Source organism: Trifolium pratense, linkage group LG2 (assembly GCF_020283565.1).
Source record: "Trifolium pratense cultivar HEN17-A07 linkage group LG2, ARS_RC_1.1, whole genome shotgun sequence".
NCBI lineage: Eukaryota > Viridiplantae > Streptophyta > Magnoliopsida > Fabales > Fabaceae > Trifolium > Trifolium pratense.
The window spans coordinates 12,721,446-12,732,173 of NC_060060.1; the positions used below are offsets into that span (position 1 = coordinate 12,721,446).

At 31.0% G+C, this 10,728-nt stretch overlaps 2 protein-coding genes across 2 annotated transcripts; one reads left to right on the top strand and one right to left on the bottom strand.

Moving 5' to 3' along the window:
- Positions 1–1,335: 1,335 nt before the first annotated feature.
- On the bottom strand, positions 1,336–3,031 carry LOC123904205 (PKS-NRPS hybrid synthetase cheA-like). Its single transcript, XM_045953894.1, has 2 exons — positions 1,794–3,031; positions 1,336–1,708 (listed from the first exon to the last, which is right to left on the bottom strand). Exons 1-2 carry the CDS (start codon positions 3,029–3,031, stop codon positions 1,336–1,338), a joined length of 1,611 nt encoding a protein of 536 aa, XP_045809850.1.
- A 2,048-nt stretch (positions 3,032–5,079) lies between these two features.
- LOC123904206 lies at positions 5,080–8,390 on the top strand. The gene is made up of 7 exons (XM_045953895.1): positions 5,080–5,214; positions 5,310–5,396; positions 5,484–5,678; positions 6,141–6,305; positions 6,446–6,499; positions 6,898–7,044; positions 7,919–8,390. The coding sequence occupies exons 1-7, from the start codon at positions 5,080–5,082 to the stop codon at positions 8,288–8,290; spliced, it is 1,155 nt and encodes a 384-aa protein (XP_045809851.1). The 3' UTR covers positions 8,291–8,390.
- Positions 8,391–10,728: the final 2,338 nt, after the last annotated feature.

Sequence of the window (10,728 nt, forward strand, 5' to 3'; positions counted from 1 at the left end):
ATTTTATCGATCAAATGTTTTTTGTACTTCAATACATTATTTTTTGACACAATGAACGTTACTAAAGTAGGCATTGCACTTTATTGACATAAATTATTTTTTGACACAATGGACGTTACTAACGAATTTAGATATTTGATAAAACATAAGTAATATAAATATTCGACATAAAATAAACAATTAAAAATAGGTAATATTTAATTAATTGACATACAATTAAAAATTATTCAACAGACATAACACCACTAAGAGGTTTCACCGGAGGATTTAGAAGTTGTCAATATTGTAGGCGTCCGTTTAAGTTTGACATCCAAGACCTTGCTTCATGTGAACAAAGTTTCTTCCAATCAGCTGTAACTTCGGGCAACGGAAACCCCTTTAACATGTTTACTGGAACCCAATGATTTTCATCGACAAAACCAATACAAAAAAACCTTGCTGAAGAGGAATATGAAGTCATCATAGGAAAGAAAGTCTTACTAGGTTTACCCAACGTGACGAAAACGACATTATACCTATTTGCTACCAAGTAACCCATAGCAGGTATGGTGAACCATCTATTTGCTACCAGCGAATCTCTCACAACCTGCAAATCTTGTCAGAATAATTTCTCAAACAAACTGTTATTATTTCTAAGCTCTTCATCTAACTCCCGGCGGACGATGGACCAACCTTCCTCTGTGTAACCAAGTAAAGATGCAACAGCTCTAAAACCACAATTTCCATCTTCAAGCACATCAGCAATGTCAACAATATGTGGATGTATATGATCAGGAAATTGCCCCAAATATTTCTGAGATGTCAGTTTTTTAGACATCTGAGATAGTTATTTCTAAGATGGTTGAGATTGTTGCTTCTGAGAGGGTTGAGATAGTTCCTTCTGAGATGACTGTGATTGTTGTGTACACAACCTCTTCGATGTACCTAGATTTATGTAAAAACAAAAAATGTTGAATATATAATAATAGAATATAGAAATAAAAATATAAGCAATAACTATATTATAAAAAAAATAAATTAGTCACCTTGTGAATCACCATATTCTCTTTCAACATGTTCAAAGTATGATGGATCACGATACACATCATAACCTTTTGGTGCTTTGCCTTTATCTTTGTTCTTCACTCCTCCTCTGGTTTTTATTTTTTCAGGTGGTGGACACAATGAACTTGAGGCCGAATAAGCAAGTTCAAACACTTTACTCTTCAACGCTCTTTTACCAACAATATCAACTGACCGAAATCGAGTCCATATTGCCTCCATTGCATTACTCATGTCCAACTCATATCCATCCTCTGTGTCATCCTCCAATGGTTCTTCCATAGTTAATTTCTTTCAGTGACCGTGAACTGAATCTAATAGTATCGGTACACCGCTGGTTGTATATCCACTCAATTCACAAGCACAAGGTAACTCACATGATGACCTAAGTTTGCAACCACACAAGTTTTTATCTGTTCCAACAATGTCAATTCTCTTCATCTCATCAGAAATTAGTGTCATAGCGGCCCTGGAGACAAAGTTTCTCAAATATTGAAAAAATGGACTGCTGTGTGTCTTCTCTGCATAGTAAAAACTCTTTTGAAAAAACTTCTTAATTTTGTCAACTTCTAGTCTTATGTTGTCATTCATGCCTTCCAAAGACTTGCATAAGTCTTCTTTGCTGTGTTCCAACATTTGCTTCAGTTTCCAATGTGCAGACTCAACTCTAAATATCAAATTGCAAACAATAGTCAATTAAACGCCAAAAAAAGAAAAAGATAATTACAATTTTAAAATAAAAAAAATTATACCTATTAGTCGTTGTGTTTCCTAAATGCATCACTCGATTGGTCCATGCTTCAACAAAGTGTTCTTTGTGAGAGGCCAACCAGGTGTTATTGACATATTCGACAAACTTGCTTGAATTAACACATGCTTGCTGAAACGCATTCAACCGCTGCTGATACTCCACCTCATCCGGACTTTCAACAATATCTCTCCACAAATTTTTCACCTTCTGTCGCATATCCTTAGGTATATGCATGGTGCATCTCGCATTCACATTTTTGATTATGTGCCACGTACAAAACATATTAGTAGTATGTGGAAATATATCTTTAATTGCATTCATCAAAGCAAACTCCCTATCAGTCAAAATTACTCTAGGAAATATATCTTGCTTAGTAATCAATTCCTTCAACTTACCTAACGCCCAATGATAATTGTCCATCTTCTCAGATTCCATGTAAGCAAATCCAACTGCAAATGTCATGTTAGTGGACGTTATGCCAGTAATTTCAAGCAGTGGCTGTCTATATTTATTAGTTTTGTATGTGCAGTCCATAACCAAAACAATGGGAAACAAGTTCAACAACTTGATTGAATCTGGATGCGCCCAACAAATATCATTCAAAACATCGGAGCCATCATCTTTTCTTCTATTCCAGCTGACATATTTTGCATCATCTAACAACTGCAGCAAGTGTTGCAGCTCTGTTCTGGAGCCTCTTTCCTGTATTTGCATCATGTGTCTTTTCCTATATACAAGTGTGGCATCAACAACAGACTCTGGATTTTGATCTTTCAAATATAAAACAATGTGTCTTGGTTCTACTTTACGCTTTGTCAAATCTTGAACACGTTTGTTTTCATCAGCGGTTAAACGTGCCTTGCGAGTATGACCATGATATTGGTCAGGTAGCCCGTGGTTGTGAACTCCATGAATAACCTGAACTTTCCATCCTGAACCATCTGTTGAAGGTGCAACTCTAATTTTAAATGGACAGTTACACTTTTTCGATGCAGTTGTCGTGGAACTTTCTGAAGAGTCATACTTTCCACCTTTGTCACAACCCAAAATCAACTTGTCATTTCTTCCTTTTATTCCGTTCTTTTTATCCGACCGAGTAATGATAATACCGACTTTATTGGCATCTCCAACATCTCGAGTCCATTTGACAACATCATTTGGGGTAGCAAATTTTTGATGAGTTGTAAAAACATCCGTAGTATCTACCAATATTTGACTTGTATCGCCGAGATAAGACATATCTGTTTAAAAATGAAAAAACAAATTAAAATTAAAAAAATTAAGAATAACATACCGGTATACTTATTACATACCGGAACACTTTAACTACCGGAACACTTTAAAAAAGTGTACCGGTATGTATAATGATAAACGAAATATAATTAATATACCGGTACACTTTTTAAAAAGTGTACCGGTAACATTAACATACCGGAACACTTTTTAAAAAGTGTACCGGTAAAGTTAACTTACCGGTAACGATAAATACTTACCGGAACAGTTTTTTGGGAGATGAAAATTCTACCAGAACAGTATAATACGACAAAATTTTTTTTTAAAAATATATTAATTTTTAATAAGGGTATATTGGGTATTTTTAGAAAAATGTTGGGATAGAATGAAGATTGTTGGGGTAGAAAAAAAATTTCTAAATTTTTTTAGGCTTAATTAGTTAAATGGTCCCTTAAAGACATTTTAGGTTTCATATTGGTCCCTTAAAGAAAAAAAGTTCCGCTTTGGTCCCTTAAAGATATCTCTGTTTGTCATTTTAGTCATCTCCGTTAATTTGTTTTAATCTGAACCGTTTGATCTTTTTATTAAAAATATAACGGTAAAATTTGCATGACTACCGAATATAATCGTGCACCATCATCACGTAAATATTTCTCTTTTCTTCATCTTCTTCTCTCTACCGTTCTATCTTTTTCCATCTTCCGTTTTTGTGGCCGCACCATTTGGCCGTGCCACCACCACTATCTTTCCAACCGCCACCTTATTCGTCAGATCTCGACCACCACAACCGTGAAATCTCTGATAAAAATCTCGCCTTTTGGAGGTTGAAAACTCTGTTTTCTTCATTTTTGCTAAGACCCATATGACAGAATTATGATTTCTCTTTAATAAGGTTGTTGATTTGTTGCAAATCTGGGTTTCTGAAAACATCAAAGGATCCAAACTAGATTTGTTGCAAATCTCGGTGTATGGGCAGCGAAAAGAATCCAGATTAAAATCAAAGGAGATAGTGTGTGTGGGAATGATAAAGTTGTAAATATGAGTATGTTGGAGTTGCGAATCTTGATTTTTCTGGATTTATTTGATGAATTTGTGAACATGAGGATTTGAAACAAACCCAGATTTTTATGGGTTTATTTGATGAATTGATGAAGAACAAGGTAAGGAAGAAGATGAAGAAATAGAGAAAAAATTAGTTGAGAATGGTGCACTGTTAAATATAGTGGACACTTAAAATTCAATGGTCATGTATTTTCCAATAAGATCAAATGGCTTAGATTAAAAGAATTATTGAGATCTATGGTGGACCACATGTAATGGTGGTTCACCTAATACATTTGGTGTTAAAAACTAACGGAAAGGACCATTGTGACTAACGGTCATATAGTTAAGGGACCAATCCGGACCTTTTTTTCTTTAAGGGACCATTTTGAAACCTAAAATGTCTTTAAGGGACCATTTAACTAATTAAGCCATTTTTTTATGTTTGCAAAGTTCAATGCAACATAAAATATTGCATTGTCAATAATACAATTTATTTAACTATTCATTGTAGAGAGAAAAAATTGTGTCATGGAATAATACACACTTAAGATTATTATAGAGAAAAAATAATAAATTCAATAAAAAAAACAAATTTATTGATTTTTTTTCTTTTCAAATAGTGTAATGGTCATAATTCCACTTTTAAGATGAATAAGTAGAGTATTTGGGATTTAAACTCCAACTCCAACATATAAAATGTGATATTCCTACCAACTTAAATAAACTTTTACAAAAACACAAATTATAAATTATTAATTTTTTTTTTATATGTAAAAGTAACCTTAGAATAAAAATGTAAAACGAAAGAAAACATTATTTCCCAAAAAACGTAATAGAAGTAATGTATTAAATTCGGTCAATGTATTAAAATCATAACATAAATTGATCAAAGAAAAGTCATAGCGTTGACCACAAATATTTTATTATTTTGTTTGTTTTGGAGCATTGATATATAAATAAGCAATTTACCGAACTATGCGATCCATCATCAAAACAAGAGAATTGTGAAAATGATGATTACATTGTTTTTTGTTATGTGTTTGGTGACAAGTAGTACTACTGCTAACACATTTGATGACATGCATGATTTGGAGTTGGAGAGACAACTAAATCTCATTAACAAATCTCCTGTCAAGAGTATTCAAGTATTTACTTACACTACACACATCGATTATTGGTAGTTTAATTTGATCTCCATATTTAATTATTTTATTTTTGTTGATTTTGATGGTTTTATTAGACAATGTCAGGATACATAGTTGATTGTGTTGATATCAATGATCAACCTGCTTTTAGTCATCCTTTGCTAAAGAAACATAAATTACAGGTAAGAAACTTTATTGTGGTCATTCTTCAAATTTTTTATTACTTATATCATCTCTTTCAATTTCATTTTATTTTTTATATATGGCAGAGAAAACCAAGTTTTGAAAAGCAGAATAGTGAAACAAGTGTAAATATTTCATCAACCAAACCCATTCAGATGCTTGAGAAAGTTAATTGTCCAAAAGAAACCGTTCCAATTCGAAGGATAACCAAAGATGATCTTAATCGAGGAAAATCTGTATTCAATGACCATATCTTAGCTCAAAACAACATCCATACTTATGTAAGTTTTCTCTTATACAAAAAATTGGCATGAGTTATTATGCATAAAGAATAAACTTATGTGCATAAACAAATCTCCACCATCAAATTGAATCTAACAAATACGCACCATTTTCCACCGCCAAATCAACAACAGCAACCCCTAAACGTCATCAGATTGCTTCGTGGTTAGTTTTAAACTAAAAGTATGCCAAAACCATTTTTTCTGTAAAATGGTTTCACATTAGATGTACTTAATCATTCCAAAACCATTTTTACTGTGGAATGGTTTCAGAGAGTTGTAATACAAAATCATTTTGTTGTGGAATGATTTTGTGTGTTATTTATGCATGGTACATAAGGAATTCGCTTATGCACCATAACCGCTCCCCAAAAAATTTCCAATTTTTTTTTAATTTATTGTATAAATAACATATAATGATTCAATATTTAATTCATATACACATTTATTGAATTTTTGTAGTATGCTGAATTGTTTGCAATAGCTCCGAGTGGTCCTTACTATGGAGTTAGTGGAACTACTAGTATTTATAATCCAAAAGTTATCGACGGCCAAACAAGTGGAAGTCATATATATGTTGAAAATGGAAAGGGAGATGGTAACAATAAAATTACTGTTGGATGGCATGTGAGTTTTAATTTATCCTATTTATGCCAATTTTATTGTATCCTAAATTCATCTATATATATTTTGGTTTATAATTTAAATAAAATTGAAGGTATAGAAAATACATCATAAATCCTAATCTATCCCATACGTGATGCAAGGTATCTCCCCAATTATACAAAAATGATGCAACTCATTTCTACTCAACATGGACGGTACGTAAAAAATCTATTATTTTGAATCTTTATTTCTTTGAATGACAGACTTTTTCTAAAGCGCACAAATAAGTTATTCTTGTACATTGAACAATTTTATTTTTTTTCAACATTGGATCAAAAATAAATAAACTTGTGCATACTGCAACATTTATCTCATATTTGTATCATTGAAGAAAAAAAAACTCAGCGATGCATTATATACTAACTTGTATTACAGTAAGTTCATAAAAGTTGTTATTAATAAAATTACTAATTTTGTCAATGTTTTTTATTTTCTTTTAATAATTTAAATTTGAAATCGAAAAACAAATTTTCATTCCTTTAGAATTTGATATAATTGAAAAGCATACTTTATTTGTTTGAAATATAACACAATGTTAAAATGTTACATACAGTCAGAAAATTACAAGAATGGATGCTACAATATGTTGTGCCCAGGTTTTGTTCAGACCAGCCGTGCATATTATCTTGGTTCACGCATAGCAAATACATCATCAACCTCTAGTAAAACAAAAGTTGAGATGCCCATTTCTCTTTCACAGGTCATCTCTTTACTTCAAATTTAAATTTTAAAATATTATCTAGATTATGTAATTTGATTTTATTTATTTTATTTATTTTTTAAAATTTTGATGTTATTATAACAGTATCATATTCATATTCATATATAGTGATAAAACTCAAAGACATGTACAACTTCTATGAGATTAAAATTCTTTCGATTTATATTATTGACAAAAAACATAAGCTTTCCAATGAACCTAAAAAATATTTTTTTTACTTATAACAATGATCGAAGAGAGTATAAACTTTAATTAAGTGGATATAATGATAAATTAATGTTATTCACTAGTGGAGTCTCCGAGTTTTAGGGGGCTCTGTGCAAAATATAAAAGTGGCCTCTTAATAAAAAAAAAAAAATTTTTTGTTTAAAATTTTTTTCGATTTAAATTGTATATAATTCAAAAAAAAAATCACTCTTATTCTTATAAACATATAGATTATCAATATTAAATCAAATGTGACAAAGAATACAAAATAATTATCTTTCTATATAACGTCAAAAAGGAACATCATAATCTAAGATTATATTTTATGCAAAGATTAAAATGGAATAGAACTATATTTACGAATATAGATAACTAATCTATTGATACTCATATGATATTTTATGAATATTAACAATATATAACTAATACTTTAGGGCCTAAAAATTAATCAATTAATATACATATGATATTTTGTAGGTATAAATAATATATAACTAATATTATAGGACCTCAAAATTTTGAGTTGAAGCCCTCAAAATTTTGAGACCCGATGCCGTCGCACATGCCGCACATGTGTGCAGGACGCCTCTCACGACATATTAAGCATGTCAATAATATATTTACTAAATATTATGGACATGAGCAGGATCAAACAAGCAAAAATTGGTGGTTGTTGGTGCAAGACACACCAATTGGATATTTTCCGGCACATTTATTCTCCAACTTGGCAGCAGCTAATACAGTGGGATGGGGTGGATTAGCAGCAACTCCTACGGGTACTAGTCCTCCAATGGGATCTGGACTTTTTCCAGATAAAACTTACATTCGTGCTTGTTATTTTAGGTATATTTCATTTCAAGACAAAAATAGAAAAAAGGTTGAACCTGAGAAATTTATGACACGAAAGACCCTTAATGCCCCTGCTAAATGTTATGCAATTGATTACTATGCATATGATGGAAAGGAAGCTAGATATGCTCTTGAATTTGGCGGACCTGGTGGTTATTGTGGCAATTAATTGTAATAAACAAATTATTGTTAAAGTATCATAGTAATAGAACAAATAAAAGAATATTTCAACCATTGTCGAAAATAAGTGTTTTTTTTCTTTTTCCTAATGATCTATGCAAGAATTATGATATGTCCCACAAGTCTTTCCTTCAATAGAAGAGTGGCTAAAATGATTTTGAATGTTTATATGTTATGGAAATTTAAAGGAGAGAACTCAGGTTAACTAAGCAAGTGCCTCTCCTCATATTTCACATGGAACCACTAGCATCATCCTTTGTGACACGGTGATGAATTTCTACACCTGGAACTGGAAACATGAAGAACATTCTTACTAAAAATTCATTGAGTTCTTCTTTCAACTCTTCCACCATTATCTCGTCAATTTCTATTCTTCTTTATTTTGTTCTCACATGGATCACAAACAAAAAGTCTTCCAAGGAAAGACGTGTGATAGTTGATTTGTGATTGATATTTACTAGAAGTTCTAATTTTGTAGGATGTTCTTAAGTTTTTATAGATTATTAATATTTTGAAAAGGTGGTCGACTCTATTAAACTCACAAATTATCCTTATATTTAATCACTTATTATCAAATTAAATTATCCTTATATATTTTCTCATTCATCTCAATTTGGAGGGTATCCAATGAAATGAAATACACTAATTAATAATTAATAATGAAATAACAATTTTCTCATCACTCTTCTATTTCTTAAACCTTTTCTTCTCTTTTTTTTTCTTTCTTTTTTAACAACAAATATATTATTAATAAAAATCAAATTTCTGCTCAAGACGAACATAAATCGGTAAAAGAGGGGCTACAAAACAAAGACGCCATATATAACCCAAACACCAATCTTTTATATTATAAGCTTGTATACGCAAGCAAACTCTAAACCCTAATTTGTTTTCCTGTTTTCCCTCCATTTTATCTTGCAATTTTTATTAAAAAATAATACAATTTTGTCTTGACTAGGATCCGAACCCGCAAACCATCAATTTTAAAAGTATATCATATCAAAATTATTGTTGACTATATTATTCATCACAAAATATTTTTATGTCATTCCAGATCAATGATTTTTTTTTCTACCGGATCATAAATTTAGAGAATAATTATCATGTGAGATTTGAAAAGTTATTATCACGTGTAATTTGAAAAGTTATTATCAAACTCAATTCTGCTAAATCAATTTTTTTTGCAATACAACCAAACACAACCATAGTCATGTCACTAATCACATTCATTATTTTGATTTTAACATTGCAAATTTAATATTAACCGGTGATCAATTGATACAATATGCACTAGCAGACCAATTGTGATTTAAATTATGTCCACAAAGTGTTAAGCTCCATCAACTTTCATAGGAAAGATTTCATACGACAATTAAGCACCATCAATTTTCATTGCACAATTTAAACAATTAAAAACCAATAATCTCTTATATTATAAGCTTGCAAACAAAAGCTAACCCTAAACCAAATTTTTCCCCCTCTCATTTTCTCTTTCTTTTTATTGCAGTTTTATATTAAAAAAATACAGATTTGTCATCGAACATCGAACCTGCATCACTTACAATAAAATCTTTCAACCGCTAAAACATGTGCTTCAATTATGAAAGAATTTAGCAATCCTAATATGTTAACCCCGTTTTCAATAAATTTGAACGGCGGAATTAATCACAATTTTTATTTATTTATGGATGTCTACTTAAGTTTATGTTCTTGATTATGTCTTTAATTTTTTTTTAACCTTTAATTATCATCAATTTTTTAACCTTTAGTTATCAACAATTTTTTTTTAATAAGTAAACAAAACGACGGGGTTCCAAAATTATTTAAAAAATATATAAAATATAAAATAAGCACATAAACAAATATAGAATAATTAGTCCATGAAATTCCCGATACTACTCTTATTGAAAATGCTCTTAGAATTTTTATATTTTATTTTTTATTGTTATATATTATACCTAATTAGACCCATGCACCGCATGGGTCAAAGTTCTAGTGAAAATACTAAAACTGACACCACCACTCTAATCCCATTCTTAGAAGGAAACTACTCAGCTTCAAAACCACTAGAGATTACATCAACCCGACCCATAAAACGCTACTAGACACTAACTCCCGATCTCGAATCAAAATTGATCGGTCCATCAGAATTCAAATAGCAGCTCCATGAGCCCAAAGTTGATGGACAACGGTAGAATGAAAACCTAAGCAGAAAAGTCTCAGCTGGCAGACCACCTCCAAACAGTCAATTCTTCCCTTTATTTTTCTATTTCTTCTCTTCGGCAACTCATTCACGTACCCTTTTTCTATGAAGGTGGTTGTACCTCATTGTAATTTCCTTATCACGAGTTTGTAACTTTATTGGTTTTTATTTATAAAATTGTTTGATTTCCTTATCGTGAAAGTGAATATGGTTATATGTAAAAC

Coding starts and splice junctions, on each gene's coding strand:
- LOC123904205 (XM_045953894.1), bottom strand. CDS start 3,031: ATGTCTTATCTCGGCGATACAAGTCAAATATTGGTAGATACTACGGAT. Junction 1,709..1,793: donor GGAAACACAACGACTAATAG/GTATAATTTTTT, acceptor TTTGATATTTAG/AGTTGAGTCTGCACATTGGA.
- LOC123904206 (XM_045953895.1), top strand. CDS start 5,080: ATGATGATTACATTGTTTTTTGTTATGTGTTTGGTGACAAGTAGTACT. Junction 5,215..5,309: donor CTCCTGTCAAGAGTATTCAA/GTATTTACTTAC, acceptor TGGTTTTATTAG/ACAATGTCAGGATACATAGT. Junction 7,045..7,918: donor TGCCCATTTCTCTTTCACAG/GTCATCTCTTTA, acceptor GGACATGAGCAG/GATCAAACAAGCAAAAATTG.